Raw genomic sequence first — 19,242 nt, forward strand, 5'->3', positions numbered from 1 at the left:
GGAGAGAGGAGGATGATGGGAAATTGAGGAGTACTCCACTTTAATTACCTCCCTGTTTGTTCAGGGTGGGTGGAGGGTTAGAGATGCTTTCTCTCACTTCTTGTTTTCTCTCTCTCTAATACAGTCTGTATCTATATCTTTCTCATATCCATGCTCTCATATTTTCTCTCTTTTTCTTTCTCTCTCTCTCTCTCTCTCTCTCTCTCTCTCTCTCTTAGCCAGTCACGCACTCAGTCACATCACATGTCTCTCTCTCAGAGGAGTCAGAACCACAGGAAGCTGCTCACTCACTCAGAAAACTACCAGATGAAAAATTGTTCTCTTCTCGCCTTGTTTTCTTTCTCAGCTCTCTGCTTAATCTGTGGAGTATTTATTTTTATTTTTTTGGAGCATGAAAAGATTGTGTGAAATTATTTGATATTGGTCTACCTGAAGAGTTCAGTAGTGTCTTTGTTCTGTTGTGGAAGTTACTCTCTAAAACAACAGTGATAACTTGAGATGAGGTCTAGTTCCACGGAGGGCAAACCTGTCGCTTCTCAACAATGCAACGTGAGTGAAAATACGACGATTTGTTCCATTCACGCATTCACGCATTTGTTTTTAAGTATGTATGTGTTTTTCAAGATAATTTATTGCCCTCTGTGATTGTGAGCTTTATTGTGACTTTGATGACTTCATAAACATTGTACAACCCAGAGATGAAGGCAGTATTTCTGTTACATGTAAGATTTAAGTATTTGCATTACTTTTGAGTATTTTATCATTTGCATAATTTGACAGGCCTATTGAAAGTCTCTTGTTGGTATATTGTTGTTTTTCAAAATATACAAACTTAAAGAACCAAAGGCAAATCACAGTTACACTAACATCTACCCCAAATAGCATGGCAGCAATAGTATTTAGTGTTTACCACTTAAACTCTAGGCTATACTGTATATCAGTTGAATTGGAACCTCAGGGGTCCATACCTCCCATTTTTTCCTTCTTTGCCAAAGATAGCTTACAGTATGACGTGACATGTTGTGAGTTTGTAGAATGGCTAATTTCACCAAATGTTTGCCTTTTTTTGCAGAAATGGTAGGATAATGTTAATGTTAATATTGGTAATTTCGGTGTGTGAGAACCTTAACACGTTCATAGTCTTAGGAACGGAGTCTGTATCTTTGTAGCTTGTTGTGCATGAGGAGGTTCTGGGCTACTTATGAAATGAACCCACTCCAGCTCACATCACCTGACAAGAGATTAAAATATCCAGTTGAGCACATTGAGTACATCAGTGGTTGTAGATCACTGTTTCCCAAACAATGGGATTTTGGGACCCATTTGTGGGTCGCGGACACATTTTTGTGAGTCGCTATATTTTTGGTTTTCTATATTTTTATTATTTTATTATTATCCAAAATCATTCCCCCCAAAAAGCATTTAATTCAAAACCAATGCAAAGAAAAATCTAAGAAATTCCATACATTTGAAAGTTTAAGAAGTGGTGAAAATAGCTCACATCGCGCCGCGATCTCATTTCTCTTTTGGGTCACGGGCTAAAAAGTTTGGGAACCACCGTGTAGAGTATACGACCCCACATGCAGGGGGGCCCCCAGCCAGGGGACCATTACTTAGCCCACCAATTACCACCAGGGTTCTCTTTCGTAACATGCATTTATTATTGTTATTTTCATCGCTGTGTAAGTGGACACGCGTCCAAATTTAATCTCACATAATGCAATCACCTAATGTAATCAAAAATGGTTAAGAACATTAATGATGAAACGATGTCCCAGATTTTTGGAATGTGTAGCGCTACAGGTCATTTTTTCCATTCACTGCAGTTGCAGATAGATTTGTCTGAGAGCTTGGGAATCCAAAGGTTCATGTGTTTGATCCCTGGCTGCCCCATAGGTTAGTGTAAAGTGTCCCTGAGCAAGATACTCAACCCCTAACTGCTCCTGATGAGCATTTTGGTGTCTTCTTGCATGGTTTCCTCCGCCGTCGGTGCGTGAATGGGTGGATTAACGCATGTTTTAAAGTGCTTTGGATAAAGGTGCTATAGAAATGTACCATTGACGTACAGCAAAGGTGTATTTGAATTAAATACATTCCTTTGTGTAGTTTGGTGTGTTTTTGAGGACCTATTGTACAGGTGCTTGCTAACAGGTCACATGAGCTGCAGAGATATTCGGCTCATTTTCCAGTTCCCTTAATTTCAGAAAACAATTCAAAGTTCCTGACCAGTTTTATTTAGAGGCCTTTTTTAATTTGTAGTACAGTGCATTCTGTAAATATCACTTTTCTCATGAAGCTGTTATTATGCTTTACTATAATCTAATATAGATCAATAGCTAAATAAGTCTCCACCACGTCGTAGATGCTGCTACAGGATGTTTGCACTTTAATAAAATGAGATGAGACATATGGTCTGATTGAACAGTGCATACGACCAGATCTGGCATATTCATAGAAGACAGACTACTAGGGACAGGCGGTTTCACCACCTGTCGCAGACTCACGGCACATACTAGGAGGTAGCAGAGAGCACATTAGAGGTTTGGTTTATGATGCTGTATTATACAGTGCAACCAGGTCTGTGAAACCATGATGTAAAGCTATGAATGAATGAATCTTTATTTTTGTGTCTTGTCGTTAAGACCCATCCCTTACGGGATTATAAGACACCAAACACATAAATAAACAATATCACATTCACTTCCCACACAGAAGCTACACAAAGTATTTAATTAAAACAAAAACGGAACAGAAATAAGTGGGTCCCTCTACTGTATACTGTCACTGTACTGTCACACCTGAAAGCATGTTTGTTTGTTTGTGTGTGTTAGGCTGCACAACAGTGACACTTCGTTTTGAAAACCAACCAAATGCTATTTTTGTGCTCGGACAGACCCAGGCAGCCAGGGATAGACCCAGGCAGCCAGAGACACACAAAGCTCCATAATGAAGTGGTTGCACCACTTAAAATTACATAACATATATGTTTTCTTTGTCCGTATGTCCCAAGCTTTCTCTATATATTACTGCTAATGCAAATATCTTATGTTCAAAAATCCATCTGAGTCGCTCTGCATCACTTAACCACATCAGATCTATATTTTTACATCTGTTAAATAACTTTTTATGTAGCTCATGATACAACGGGCAATAGAAAACAAAATGGAATTCATTCTCAATATCGTTTATATCACAATAGGTGCAATCTTCTGTAACTCCTCTATACCTACCAGTCTCAAGGTGCAAGGCCAAGATCCCAGTATGTGTTCAAATGGTTCTCAGGGTCACAGGTAGCCTGGTAAACCAGCCCTCATTTCAATCCCATTTACCAGGCTATAGGTTACAGGCCCATACAAGTAAAAAATGGGTTCCTCCGGCCTGGGCTGTGGCTCAGCGGTCTCGGACACCTTGGCTGGTAATCCAGTTTGGTAGTGTGCCGCGGGTTCGACTCCCGATCCCGGCGGCTTCACACACACCTCTCTCCCCATTTCATGTCAGCCTACTGTTTATCCCTCTATAAAAAATAAATAAATGCGAAAGCTATTCATCCATCTTGTTGCTGTATAACATTCGATAATGAGTTTGCGAAGAGGAGCAAAAAAAGATCTTTCGAAACGAACTTGATATAATAACACACACAGTATCTGCTTTACCAAAAGATGTGCCAATGTTTTTTGCCGACAGCATCATTGGAGAAAAATCTTACAGTGTGTAGTAGCCCTTATAGGGTCAGGTAAAAGTCCTCTCCAGCAAGACCTCTCCAGCAGTAATTTCCTGTTCTTATCAAAATCCATTTAATTAGCTTTTACAACACTCCCCTCTCTGCCTCCCTCTCGTTGTTTTCACTGCTATTTATATCTCACTCACTCCCGCTGTGAGCCTCCCTGCTTCTGGGAGTCCACTGAGTTCATGTGGATGGGGTTGTCTTTGCATTCATGCATTTGTGCGTGCGTGCGTGCGTGCGAGGGCCAAATGTCCCCACAAGTATAGTAGAATTTGAGAAATACTGTGAGGACAATTTTCCTGGTCCTCATAAGAGAAATTATTGATTTGTGGATACAAATAGCCGATCTACACCAAACTTCTAAATGCCTAAGCCTGAATCCTTAACTTTTCGGGTTTTGGCCATCCTAAAATGTTGACGTCTTCCTAAGTATAGAAATACAAGCATGTGTGTCTGCTATACACAATGACAGCCAGACACCAAGATATACACAACAGGTCATCAGCAGATGACCGATACACACCAGGTACTCTGGTCCCAGCAGATCAGGCACAATTTGCTATTTTATTTAACTGATTATGTATATAGTATACGTATGACTAGCTCTAAATGATGACATAAGACATACGTATACATATACATATACTATATAGAGTATGTAGTTGTAAGTTGATTAGCGGTATACTGTGGTTACTTTGCGCCAAAAACCGTGCCAGCCAACCCGCCACTTGATGTGTATGCAAATAAAACAGCAGATTTGTGCTGCTCGCTCTCCTCCAGCAGGACGGCCTGCTCGTCCGAGCTCAGTGCGTCGTCGTACTCCTCGCGAGCCTCCCGTTTCTCACATCCCATAGTGTCCAAATCAGCCATACTGTTCATATACCCCGGTGAGAACCTAACTGGGATGTCTGGATTTATGACACAACAATATCTGGGTTAAAGGCCAAATATTCTAACCTGACTCTGCCAGCTGGGGGCGGTATTGGGTAACCATGTTCCCCAACACAGCATCCATCTGGGATCTCTCAGGGAGTTGTGCTAACGCCGAACCACTCGTGGTTCGAACCAATCAGCGTGAGCTAAGGGCGGGACATGTGCGAAACCGGATGTGGCGCTATATAGACACGTCAATATGATTGGTTGTGTTTGCACGCCCACACGGTGATAGACAGACGGTCCATCCAATCATCTACCAAGTATCTTGAAAAAAAGGAACAGCCCTGTCATCGAATTTGCTCCCGAGATCCCAGATCCCAATAAGCTGTGAAACAAATTTGTGTAGCAAGCTTCTTGGATCTGGCAGCGTCAGGTTACAAATATATTATTCTGCCTCGTATGCAAGGCGTTGGAGTCTCTTGTGAGGAAAGACAACTAGTAAATAATGCTTGGATCTTTGTGTAAATGGAAAAAACACTCTTTATATAGGGCTTGGCTGGATGCTTGTCACGATGACGAGGCCAGTCGTCTATATCCATATATGGAGTTCTATATTGACCTGATGTCAACACTAGATGTCTCCACCATCTCCAAATATGGAGCTCTAGGTCAGTAAACAACAAGTAGAGGTTAAGGTAATAAATTATTATTTTTCAGGGTGTAAAGGATAGATGGGCGCTGAACATACAGTATGGTGACTGTAAACCAAAGCTCCGCACATACTGTGAGATAAAACAGGTCTACGAGACAGAAAACTATGTACAGTAAGTGATTAGTGAGTTAGTGAGTGAGTGGGATTATCCGTGTGCATGTGAAGCCTGACTTATTCTGTCGTATGACGGTTTCACGTCACAGACATGCGATGGACTATAAATTAAACATGAGCGTCCTCGTGCACTGAGTGCCTGTGGAGCGTGGCTGCCGTGCCAACGGAATTGCATAAATCCACATAAATATTCCATTCAATATTTATGTCCCAGACTCTTTCCTACTGTATACTGGAAATCTCACGTTATTTAATCCTCCTTTGTTGCTCTCTTTCCTCACTTTGGTGGCAATCCATTTTACTGAAGACATCATGACTTTAGCTGCACGCACGCGCGCGCACATACACACACACACACACACACGTGCACGAGCTGCGCGCACATGCACGCGCACACACACACACACACACACACACACACACACACACACACACACACACACACACACACACACACACACACACACACACACACACACTATGTTTTCTATTTTCTACCTTTCTCAACAGAAGTAGGTCACTCGGCCTCGTCACATGCACAACAGATAGCATTTTCTGCTTATTATGAATTTGCTTGCTAAATAGTTTTGGTGACATTCTCTCTTGTGCATATACAGCAATTCTCTAGAACAGTGGTTTTCAACCTTTTTCATATCAAGGTCCATCATTTATTCTGCATTTGATCCACGGACCACCATTTGATGAGTTTTAGCCGATGTCTAACAATAATGTAACTGTTGAGAGCTTAAAATGACATTTAATTTTGCACTGTCAAGAGTTAAAGATCTATAATGGTCCATTTGGTTAACAACTCTCCATCATTTTTGTTGGGGACCACTGGTCGACCTTGGACTACTGGTTGAGAACCTCTGCTCTAGTCTAGAATTTGACTGCACTGTACTTGATGGAGAGAGAGAGTGAGACAGAGAGGGGGAATGTATAGATAGTTTTTATTGCCACAGTGGGGGAGCTTTATGTATCATTTTCTTTCTCTCTCTCTCTCTCTCTCTCTCTCTCTCTCTCTCTCTCTCTCTCTCTCTCTCTCTCTCTCTCTCTCTTGCTGTCCTTGCCCATCCAAGCTACTTCGGCAGATATCTGAAGCATTAGCCCTCATAACACAGATTCGTTATGATATGCTTCCAGCTGAGTGCTGGAATACAAATGGAGGTCATGGCCCTGGTTCCTTTGAAACATGCACTGCTGTGTTATGAAGGCCTGCTGTCTATAGACTGACTGAGAGAGCCACTTCAGCTACAAAAACACCATCAATGTTCATCCCTGGCTGATTCATTAATAATATGTACAGTATGCAGTCATGTTCAATATGAAAGGTTTTCACAGATTTACACGCTCACAATGCATGTCGATGCAACAATGTGAAGAGTGGGAGGGTGTGAAGAGCGTGGAAGACAGAAAGTAAGAAAGCTGTCAGTGTCCGAACATAAATCATTGCAGTTTGTTCATTAGCAGAGTTCAACCTAGCGGTATTTAGGCCACGTATTTAAAGACTTCCATAAGTCCACAAGATGGTCACATATTTCACCATAATTTTCCATGCTGCAGTGACCGTGACGGTGTTGGGTGAAATCAACCCTCAACGTCTTCTGACAGACAGATATGGGAGGGGATGGGGAGGGGTTTTTCCTTACTGGGCGGGGTTTTTCCTTTTCTTTTACATGACTTGGGCGAGACTCTAGAATAGCATGCCTTGTTAGGCAATAGACTTTCAATCCATACCTCCTGGGTTATGTGGGTTCGAATTCAGCTCATATCATTTTTGTGTCCACCACAAACAAAAAAAAGTTGTGGATGAAGTGAAATTTGTGTTGTGACGTGCTTGCGGTTATGTTTAGGTTTGGGGTAGGGTTAGTAATAGTAATGTTTGACATACAGTACATGTCTATGTTTCACAAGTTTGTCTTTCACCAGCAGCATCCTGCAGGGTTGGAGGACATCAGCCCCAGTGAGGAGGCGACAGACACAGAGGACAACGAGGAGGAAGATCTGGGAGTCCAGGATGACCAGCGGAGTATCATCCTGCATCTGCTCTCCCAGCTCAAACTGGGCATGGACCTCACACGGGTGAGGCAGCTATTAGGGTGTGGGGGGACTCAGTTAGCACTGTTTCTGCACAGCAAGAAGGTCCTGGGTCAGTATAGTACAGTACAGTACAGTACAGAATGTCAGAACAGGTCAGCTCTATATATGGAGATGCAAGGGTGGCAGTGGGGGCAGTGTATTGAATGTACAGGGTTTGATGAGGGCCCAGGTAGGGCCGGGGCTGTTGAGAACTGTAGTTTTCGCTGGCTGCCAGGCGTGGCTATGCAAAAAACAACTTTTATACAACAAATCAAGGTGAAATAATTCTAATAGTTCCTCTATACTCCTTTTAATCAATTCATCCTTTTTATACTGAACAATTGTGTCATACAATGGGGTGGTGCAAAAATAGTGAAACGGATTTTTATTAAAATCAATGATGTTTTAGTTAGTTCAACTGTTGCGCCCCTACTACTAAGTTGTACAGTTCGTCTTGCAAATGTACTTCAATTCCGTGCTTTGTGTCTAAAAGGTGGTGCTGCCTACCTTCATCCTGGAGAAGCGCTCCCTGCTGGAGATGTACGCCAACTTCATGGCCCACCCAGACATGTTTCTGTCCATCACCGCCGGCGCCACGGCCGAGGAGCGCATCGTCCGCTTCGTGGAGTATTACCTGACCGCGTTCCACGAGGGTCGCAAGGGAGCCGTGGCCAAGAAGCCCTACAACCCCGTGCTCGGAGAGACATTCCACTGTTCCTGGGAAGTGTCTCGGGACAGAGTGAAGCCCTCCTCGTCAGCCAGGTCCAACCAGGGGTCCGCCAGGGAGCCGGACAGGGGCCCCCCCAACAACGACTCCCCGCAGGGCGAGAGAGGCGACCCCCCAGGGGGGTGCTACAGGGTGTGCTTTGTGGGGGAGCAGGTGTCTCACCACCCACCCGTCTCTGGCTTCTACTGCGAGTGCAAGGAGAGGAGCATGTGTGTCAACGCTCATGTTTGGACCAAGAGCAAGTTCATGGGAATGTCTATAGGAGTGTCCATGGTGGGAGAAGGTAAGCCGAGAGACGCAGCACACAAGGCCACCAAACTAATCATGATAACAGCATCCATTAAGGTGTCCAAAGGTAACCATGCCCTTGGTTATGGGGAGGAGGCTTTCCGGATTCTGTTCATGCAAAACTGCACAATTCACATACTTGTTGGTTCTTTGTGATATTGGTGTGTGTGTGTGTGTGTGTGTGTGTGTGTGTGTGTGTGTGTGTGTGTGTGTGTGTGTGTGTGTGTGTGTGTGTGTGTGTGTGTGTGTGTGTGTGTGTGTGTGTGTGTGTGTGTGTGTGTGTGTGTGTGTGTGAGATGTTTTTACGCCTTATTATTCATGTACATACACAATGTTATTATTGTGTGACTGGCACACAATAATAACCCCATCACACACCCTTTTTCAATGTATCTTTTTTCGGGCAATCTTCTTCTGGCAAATAGTTCAATCTGACCTGTACTTGCCCATGGGCAAGTGCTTTTTAGACCTTATAGTGTCAACCTCATCCTACTTGATCTAAATGCTTCATTTTGAGCCCTGAAGGCAGTCACTATCAGCATGTTGTACAGTACATGTAGCAAGCTGTCAGCTGCATTTTGTAAAAGGAGCTCAAAGAATCCACTGAACAAACGTTTTCTGACTGTTAATAGGATTTGTACTCCTCCCGGCTAAGGTTTGAGTTGCAGTCTGGGTAGAGCTGACTGGCACAGTGTGCTCTATCTATGAGACGTCTCTGGTGGCGATCAATAAGCCAGCCTTCTCAATCATCAGTGTTTGGGCGGCTGTAGCTGAGTTGTTAAAGAGGCCATCTGGGAATGGGAAGGTCACTGGTTCAACAGACCCTCGCCTCGGCTGACCCAGCCGCTGGGTTGAAGTGTCCCTGAACAAGACACTTAAACCCTAACTGCTCCCTGGAGGCTGTATTAACAGCCCTACAGGAACGTGCCCAGGGGTCCGGGCCGGTTCCGGCGTGCCGCCCCACGTCCGAAACGGTTGAGAAATGACAGTTAACGTGTGGGGGTCCCTCTACTGTACCCTGGCCTCTACTGTATTGTATTGTACTGTACTGTCACTGTACTGTACTGGCACACCCGAAATCATCATATATACAGTTAATACGTGCATGTGTGTTTGTGTGTGCGTTAGGTTGCGCACAGGTGATGAAAAACAACCATACTATTTTCGTGCTCAGACCCACCCAGCCACCCAGCCAGCCGCCCAGCCAGCCACCCACCCACACACACAGCTCCATAAGGGAGTGGTTGCACCACTCAAAAACATCCTGTGTAGACGGCCCTCCGCTGTCCAGTCGCTAGTCTCGTTAGATTTAGTAGTAGTAGATAGTGTTGTGGCTATTGTTAGCTGCTAACCACGCGTGATTTCTTTCTACGTCTACCGCCTGCCTCTGATTGGCCTACCGACACTGCCCGTCTTGCCTGTCCTCCGAGATGCAAGAGTACTCCGTGGTGGGAAATAATACAACTACAAGAGAATGGCAACACGCGACAGTAACTTGTAACTTGTAGAAGAGCTCATACGGACTTTTGAAACAGAGACCAGGCTTTCCTCCGAGGTGGTGTATCGTATATTAGATTAATACACGATAATCAACACTAACACTTTAATTTAGAACACAGCCAAATCAAATCATAGTTTTTCAATCAATTATTCAATCAAACCAAACGGCACAAACAATATTAGTTTGCCTCTTCTACAAAAAAATCCCACCACGGAGTAGCCTTGCATCTCGGAGGACAGGCAAGACGTCGGCAGTGTCGGTAGGCCAATCAGAGGCAGGCGGGGCGTTACCATGTCTATGCTCGGACGTAGAAAGAAATCACGCGCTAACCACACATTCACAACAACATCCGGTCCGTCGGTAAAAGTGGTCCGGGCACTATAAACGATGGGAACACTTTTTATGAATGGATTAAATAACCCCGGGCCCTTAAGGTGTTAATGGTGTGTGCAAAATGTACTCGGCAAATACCGCCGTAGGCAGGCACGATTATTATTCTAGACTGCTACTGTATGTACACTATTCTGAGCTGAGATACATAGTTCATGAACTTGATTGAACCTGCATGTACAGACTGGTCTTACAATATCTCTGACTGTTGGTTGGTGTCTCATGGCGCAGCATTCATGGCCAATTTAGCTGATATATATATATATATATATAGGTGCTATAAACACTATTGAATGAGCGACGAGAGCAGTAATGGAAAGTGGGTACGGTTACTACGGTACATGGTGCAGGCTGACAGATCAATGTGGATGTATTCTCTCCAGACTGACTGTTTCAATTCAAAGGAAAAGAGGGCACTGTTTTTGAGGAGCACTAGCCCCTCCTATGCCCAGCTTTGTGTGCGCGCTTAAAAAGTGAACATACCTGTAAAAAGTGATGACAGGAAAGTGAGGACGCCAAAAGTGATTGGCCGGAATGTGATGATGTATGATGATAAGAGCGCCCCTCACTTCACACAAGTGTGATTTCTCCTTTATTTTTTGACGATGGGTTCTCACTCAGATTGATGTGGATGTTACCTAATATTGAGGGGCCTCCTATGTCCAGCTTTTGGTGTGCGAAACACAAACATTGTCCTAACACAAACATTAAATGCCATTGACAATGAATGGCAAGTTTTAAGTGTTTGTATAAACACAAACATTGCATAACACTAACATTGACGACGAATGTGAACAAATTCTGATTGGCAGGCATGTCCCGATCACGTTTTTTTGTTCCCGATCCGATTCCGATCATTTGAAAATGACGTGATCGGCCCCCGATTTCAGATCACATGATCGGGACAACCCTATAGCCGGAATGAGATGTATGATGATGTACCATGATAAGAGCGCCCCCTGCACTTCACACGGGTGTGATTTTTGTTGTTATATAATATATAACAACAAGATCCCAGAGAAACAGCAAAACAACAATAAAGGTTCATATTATGAACCTTTATTGTTGTTTTGCTGTTTCTCTGGGATCTGCTGAGACAGGCTCGTTGTATAAATAAAATCAGTGAGGGGCGCTCTTATCATCTTACATCATCATACATCATCTCATTCCGGCCAATCACAATTTGCGTCCTCCCCTTCGCCTTCAATGTTTGTGTTTATGCAATGTTTGTGTTTACACAAATACTCAAAACTGGCCATTCGTTATCAATGGCATTTCATGTTTGTGTTTGGACAAAGTTTGTGCTTACACGCACCCTCAAAGCTGGACATAGGAAGGGCTAGCGCCCCACAAAAATGGTTGGAATCCAAATTGTAATGCGTGCACTATAGCAGACATGTGATGTCCACCCTCATGACTCTTACTAGGATTCAACTTGCCCACTCAGTAATCCCAGCACACAGAGAGGCTCATTCAATGAGATTATGCCTGCTTCACATGAAAGCTACATAAAGACATGGGACTACTTAACATTATATGACAATGAATGACTGCAGCTCTTAATATCCATGTATTCCATCTATTATAATGGTCTACAATGGTGCTCGATCGGTCGCCCCGCAGGCCTTTTGCAGTGGTTGTGTTGTGAACGTGGTTCGATGTACAATACGAATGAACATGAGCAGTTATGGTGTAAACATGGAATGAAGCAAAATAAAATCTCAAGACTGGAACATGTAATGATGATGTTTTATGCCAACCAGCTGAGGAAATCAAAGATTTGAGGCATTAAAGGTTGCCTTTATGACATTTGTGAGACCATTCGTGTTTCTACACACAAAGGAGACACCAGTGGCCTCCTATACGATCTGCACATTCTATACTGCTTATGCGCTTTTAGTGTGCATCACAAGAAAGCACTCGTTCCAAATGGGTGGTGGTCCTTCATATTTAATGACTGTAAATAATGTGCATTGGGTGACAACCGCATTACACAGAGTTTATTTTTATCAAGAGGGAATGTTGCATGCTGTAATGTGCTGTTCACTATAGAGCCCGTCAGGTTGTCGCAGACCCACCGGTTACCGATGTTTTGACCCATATTTAGTCAGAAAGTGCACCATTTTCGGATCAATTTCAAAACTATTTATTTTCTACCATCCATAACTTGTGGGTTATTTGAACCAATTTATATTGGTTGACAAGAGGCATTGGCAGTGCTATCTAATATCTGGCCTGCCCAAACATGCTTTCCGTGTTAGCCCAGCAGTCGAAATTTCGGGCCTGGTGCGTGACACCAGGGTTCATATCCCAGGTAGGTCATACATCTTATGGATCGCAGTTTAACAATTTAAAGCCTATTTACTATGTTGACCAGGGTCCCCCAGGGGTCTATATTAGGCCCCCTCCCCACTAAATCTCTCCTGCGACAATAGCCGACCTACAAGCTCACAACGATCATATTGCGATGCGCTGTGAGCTTGTAGATTGGCTATATTTGCCAAATGTCTGCCTCCAGGATAGGGATGCTATAGGGTTCATGCTATATGGTTAAATTAAAAACTAAAAGAAAAATGTAAAGAATGTAGTGTCCTACACAGTATGTCAATAACAGTGAATTTGTTTTGCTTGTTTCAATACACTTCTCCCACATGAGCTTGTCTCTGTTTGCACGCCTGCTGTGTTTTACAAGCTAATACTGATCATTTCTAACCGCCATTAGTCCCATAACCAACTTAGAAGCAGAATGCCAGACCCAATCAACTAATTGAATTATACTGTGTGCGACTGCAACAGTTGGTACATTCATAGATGTGCAGACAAACGGCAGCAGTGTGCTGTAGCCTCAGATATACACACCGTGGTAGAAGTAGGTCAGTGGAGCTCTGCCTGATGTCTCTCACCTGATCCGTCTCAGGGGTGAGAAATATAAAAAAATGTTGTTCTTTTCAGTTTTCATCCACATGATTTGATTCTCCACTATAGGGCTTTTTCAACGCTCCTCTTCAAATGATTCAGGACAAGAATGGACTTTTCGTTCTAGTGTCTATCACAGTTCAACACTATTTTAGATTGGCCATTGCTTATATGTATACATACATACATACATACATACAGTATACGTACGGTATGTATACAAATGTATACTGTATATGTACTCTAGTCATGGCCATAGCTGAATGGGTAGAGGGGAGGCCTGGGAAACAGAAGGTCCCAGGTTCGACTCCTGACCCCGGAAATTTGCTGAGGTGTCCCTGAGAAACACTAAACCGCTAACATTATGCCATTATTGGTTAGTACGATGGTCAATATCATGGTCATGTCAGTGTCATGTCAGCATCAAGGTCAGTATCATGAAAAGCCTTGACAAACCTTGAAAGACTGTGAAAACTCTTCTCTGATGGGAGTCTGCTGCCAAATACATAACAATGTGGTTGTCCTTACCGAGTCACCGCGGTATACACAGGTCTCAAACTGAACTGCGGATGTTGCTATTATGTGATCAACGCTGTGCTTCCGCTCCAAACATGACGTGACATGTAGTATGTCCTTGTGCCCCTGTCTCCTCCTAGGAGTCCTGTGTCTTCTGGAACATGATGAGGAGTACGTGTTCACGTTACCCTGTGCCTACGCGCGATCCATCCTCACCGTGCCCTGGGTGGAGCTGGGGGGGAAGGTCTCCATTAACTGTGTGAAGAGCGGATACTCTGCCACAGTCACCTTCCACACCAAGCCTTTCTACGGAGGGAAGGTCCACAGGTCGGTCTGTCTCTCGACTATGGTACCGACTATGGACGACTATGGTACTGACTACTGACTATGGTACTGACTATGGATCTAACTAATGTGTGAATTACTTAAAAACTCCCATGGCCACATTATCACCTGAAAAACGCTATTTGAAGTCAATATTCTTGCTGCCCCCAGCCCCAGGTAGCGCATGTGTCAGATGCGCTACCTCGGATGGTTAGTAGATGGTATATATGATATTTTCCACGTTTTGGCGGATTTTTTGGTGAAAAACTAGACGGGCCCAACAGGAATATTCCCGAACTTCCCATAGCTTAGTCGGTAGGGAGACTGTCTGGTTAGCAGTTGTTCGCCTACTGGCCTTTGTCTCTACGTGTTGATGTGTCCCTGAGCAAGACACCTGTACTAATAAACCCTAACAGCTTCCCATCTGGGCAGCCAGCAGCTGGGTGAAGACGAAAGTCTTTCACGTGTTTATGAGGTGACAAATGAGCTGCTGGGGGAAATTGAAATACTGGTAAACAAGAATCCTATTGGATACAAAGTGAGTGCTGGTATTCTTATGGACTGTCTCTACCTGAACCGTGCACCTGATACATTATTGTTGAACTACTCAACTGAGTGCTTGCTTCTTCTCTTTTCTGCAAACTACTTTATTCGACCCCTTGGTGTGGTAGTTATGTGCAATGATGTCTTCCCTTTGTATTTTGGGTTTCTTCCTGGAGGCTGAAACCTTGATAGTCAAAAGTTTTTAAAAAGAAAGAAAAAAACAGTGATATACAGCAGGGGTTCTCAACGTTTTTGGCTGGGGACCACCGGAAATGCTTTGGCCATGTGATTAAGGAAAGTTTATGCATGCACTATGTAGTATGCAAACTCTTCATTTCCATTTTCCAGCCATTCAGTAGCATTCAGTAGCAAAAAAAAAGAAAAATCTTCCTCCTTATATTGACTGCCATCCAGTGGTGGCTTAGGTGTAGGGCTTGTCCCATTAATAATACCTGATGATCATCTTTTAGGGTGGGAAACAACAAAGGTCTCCCTTTCCACACCTGCTTGACAGTCCTTACCTCTTTGCAGGGACGTGCACACATAGGCATCAAAGGGGGCTTCAGCCCCTGCCCTTTTACCCGTCTGTAAAACAACTGCCCTTTCCATACCACGGATGTAGGGTGAAAGAAATGCAAATGCTACTCCTTTCCATGCCATACCGGAAGGCAGCATTCAGGAGAATTGCTTTTTTCCGAAGTCTCCTGAACTTGAACACAGTATTTTGCGTCAAACACATTTGTTTAGAAATCCATGTCGTACACCGCATCTCCACTAGCTAAACAGTGCTGGGTTGCCCCCCGAAAATAGCTGATCTACAAGCTCTCAACGCGTCACAGTGCGACGCATTGTGAGCTTGTAGATCTGCTTTTTTTGCTATTTTTGTCCAAAAGTGCCCCCTCTTACAGGATTTTAGCCCCTGCCCCTCTAACACTCTCTGCACGTCCCTGCCTCTTTGTCTCTTTAGAGTGACGGCGGAGGTGAAGCACACCCCGACCAGTACCATAGTGTGTAAGGCCCAAGGGGAGTGGAACGGTACCTTGGAGTTCACCTACAGCAGCGGAGAGACCAAAGTGATCGACACAACCAAACTGCCAGTCATCAGGAAGAAACTGAGGCCTGTCGAGAAGCAGGGTCGGACAGAAGCCAGGTAAAACATTATGGTCTATGTACCTCATACTGTATAGACGTATATAATTTGTAGGACCCCCGGTTTTTGATATGCATAATTTAGGCCATGGACCCCAATCAATTCTACACTGTAAAATCCTGTAACAATCCTGATTGTTAATTGAACTCTGAGATTGTACAAAACAAAATGGAACCACATTTTTGTTCCATTAGGACACTCTTGGAGTTACGGATACGTAAGGGTCCATTTGGTTCACTCAACTATCAATAATATAGCTTTGGAGCCCTGGAACCACCATGGGAGTCCCCTGATGTCACATTGAGAACCAGTGCTATACATGGTTTCATTCTATAAACAGTAACCACTCTCTCTTCAGTATTCCAACCTCCTTTTAAATTTGATTACATAGATACATAAACATTTTAACTACCAACTATTGCACCTCACTATAAACTTTTCAGCAAGAAACACTGTCGTACAATGGAGTATAAATTAGGCTTCAGTAGCCGACATGCTCCCACGTGTACAAACCCTATTAAAAAAGCCAATCTTCCGTCAACATCGCAATACAAAACGTGCATCTACACACAATTCAGAAACGACTCATTTGACTGCAGAGTAAATGAAAATTTCAGATCGTGCCCAAGGTCTGTTGTCGATCGGCCGTTTTGCTCGACGGAGCATAAATTAGGCATTTGACTGAATGTTAATATGTACCTGATATCCACATGGTGTGTGTGTGTGTGTGTGTGTGTGTGTGTGTGTGTGTGTGTGTGTGTGTGTGTGTGTGTGTGTGTGTGTGTGTGTGTGTGTGTGTGTGTGTGTGTGTGTGTGTGTGTGTGTGTGTGTGTGTGTGTGTGTGTGTGTGTGTGTGTGTGTGTGCGTGCGTGCGTGCGTAGACGGCTATGGCAGCACGTCACCAAGTCCCTGAAGGAGGGGAACATTGACGACGCCACTGAGCACAAACATCACCTGGAGGAACGCCAAAGAGCAGAGGAGAGGCAGAGAGTGAAGGACAACTCACCCTGGATGCCCAAATACTTCACCAAAGAGGTACAGTACAGTACCTCACAAACTACAACTAATGCAGTGCCAGTAATACAAACAGAAAGAATGCATGAATAGGTCTTTCGCTTGTTATTGTACGCCGTCATTAATTATGGCAACGTTTTACCATGTACAATATCAAGTGTTATTTTCCTTGACGGCAACATTGGGATATCAACATCTGCAAATGCGCGTTCATTCCGAAATCTGTGTTCCCAAATTAAACACAATGTCAATTTTAATGTTTAGTTCATTGACTATGACTCATGGTGTACTACTGGATATTTCTAAAGTGCACCAGTTTGTTTGATTTTTATAGTAATTACAAGATTTGCTATTTATTTATTCATTCTATTTTGGCTTTCAGGTGATAAACTCACCTTAAAATACTCATAAATGGATCTTTTCCCTAGGGAGGTATTTCGGCTAGATCTTTCTAACCAGTCTGTGCATTGAAATACATGAACCCCTTAACAGCCTGACACTGTCGTTTGACGGAAATAGCCAATCTATAAGCTCATGCGATCACGATGCAATAAGTTATGAATAACTTATTATGAATAACTTATGAATAAGTTACGAATAACTTATTGCATCGTGATTCATTGTGAGCTTGTAGATCTGCTATCTTTGCTGCAAGATGTCATTGTAAGAAGTATATAAATTAATCATACATACAATGTAATGGGCCTAGGCTATTTCTGCCTATAAACATATGCCCAAAATAGAACTGTGTTGGATTACCTATTTCAAGTGTTCAAGATTTCATACCATGGCCGGCAGTACTCAAGTAGGCTATACAGTGGGCTGAACCATTCTGTGATAAGCGTACAACTGTACAATGTAAATGTACAGATACGTTTGTTGTGCGTTCTGCAGGATAATGAAAACACAAGCCATGTATCTGTTCCCTTCTGTTTGTTAAAGGGAGAGGTCTGGATGTATAACAACCCACTGTGGAAGACTCCCTGACCCATGGACACTGAGCACACTGGTCTGATGGGAACGTACCCCAGGACCCATAGGACTGAGCAGAGGAGGCCCTAATCCACAGACCTCAGATCAGCGCTATAGACTCTGACACCAGAGATCCACCGTGAGGAACAATGTGCCAAAGAGCGCCTCCACTGTAAAGAAAAGATTTAGGGGGGTTATTGGGACAATTATACATTTTCTATAATAGTATTACTATACAAGTAGAGTTTTTCTATTTTTCACCTTGCCAAGGCCTTTTTTGCACATGCACAGTTATGACACCGGTGTTTCCCCATTTCTTACAACTTGTTTTCAAACAGTTTATTTTTGGTAGTGATCAATCAGGTCACACAGTATTATACTTTGTCGTACAAATCTTTCGCTCCAACGACCCCCGTCCCAAGGATTGTTCGCCTAAGTATAATTAAGCGGCTCATTTATGCTCAAATTATGCCGAGCCCTGTCAGTACTCAGACTTAATTCCGTCCGTATTTGTGCACGTTTTGCAGATATAGGGGCGGCCAAACTCTTTGTGGCTCTGCTATTTTGGACAGACACTACACTAAGCGGTGCTACCGGAAAATCTGAAGGCATTTTTAGACCCACAGTCTAGATGTAGTTCAAGCAAGACATGACAAAGACTTTCTTTCAATAGTGAAAATCATCCTCTGTCCACATGTCACAATGTTTTAATGGCCTCACAGACAACACTCCCTTTGCTTTTACCTCTTTCTTAACAGTACATACAACCTCTTCGACCTCCTCCACCATCGCCATGTTTGTTATTGACTCTGAACTGCCTTCGAGTGAATGTATTTAGGGCTGCAACAGTTAATTTAACTAATCAATTTAGTAGATTATAAAAAACAATTGCTAATTGATAATTAAATAAAATTATTGATTAATAGTCAATCCCTATTTTGAGCAAGTCTCAAAGCTATTGAAAAGCTCACAAGTTGCACCGTGATGCTTTGTGAGTTTGTAGATCAGATAGTCACTATTTGTTTACAGCATTGTTGTGCGACGAAATATAAAACTGTTAGTTGTAATTCGGTTCGTTGATATATTAAAATAAATATATGTGTGCTTCTCGGTTATTAAATTAATCGAAAAAGGAACCAATAGAATAATCGCCAAGAAAAGAATGCATAGTTGCAGCTCTGGAGATCCATGCCAACGTAAAGGAGGCAGGGAAGTATGTGGACGGTTAGGCTACATCGTAACGGACCAGGGTTAGGCTACATCGTAATGGACCAGGGTTAGGCTACATCGTAACGGACCAGGGTTAGGCTACATCGTAACGGACCAGGGTTAGGCTACATCGTAATGGACCAGGGTTAGGCTACATCGTAACGGACCAGGGTTAGGCTACATCGTA

At 43.3% G+C, this 19,242-nt stretch overlaps 1 protein-coding gene across 3 annotated transcripts in view; it reads left to right on the top strand.

Annotated features, from left to right (window-relative positions):
• osbpl10a (oxysterol binding protein-like 10a) overlaps positions 1–19,242 on the top strand; it is a 91,657-nt gene extending 72,415 nt beyond the window's left edge. Inside the window, exons 8-13 of one of the 3 annotated variants that reach the window (XM_080786758.1) lie at positions 7,356–7,508; positions 7,999–8,515; positions 13,984–14,170; positions 15,678–15,860; positions 16,742–16,895; positions 17,817–19,242. In XM_080786758.1, coding sequence (XP_080642884.1) covers positions 7,356–7,508; positions 7,999–8,515; positions 13,984–14,170; positions 15,678–15,860; positions 16,742–16,895; positions 17,817–17,861 — 1,239 coding nt within the window. In that variant the 3' untranslated portion in view covers positions 17,862–19,242. Of the gene's footprint in view, positions 1–7,355; positions 7,509–7,998; positions 8,516–13,983; positions 14,234–15,677; positions 15,861–16,741; positions 16,896–17,816 lie in introns of those variants that run through there. The other 2 variants (XM_080786759.1, XM_080786760.1) reach the window with 2 other exon arrangements.

The sequence above is a fragment of the Protomyctophum bolini genome (assembly GCF_963924005.1).
Source record: "Protomyctophum bolini genome assembly, chromosome: 17".
Taxonomy (NCBI): domain Eukaryota; kingdom Metazoa; phylum Chordata; class Actinopteri; order Myctophiformes; family Myctophidae; genus Protomyctophum; species Protomyctophum bolini.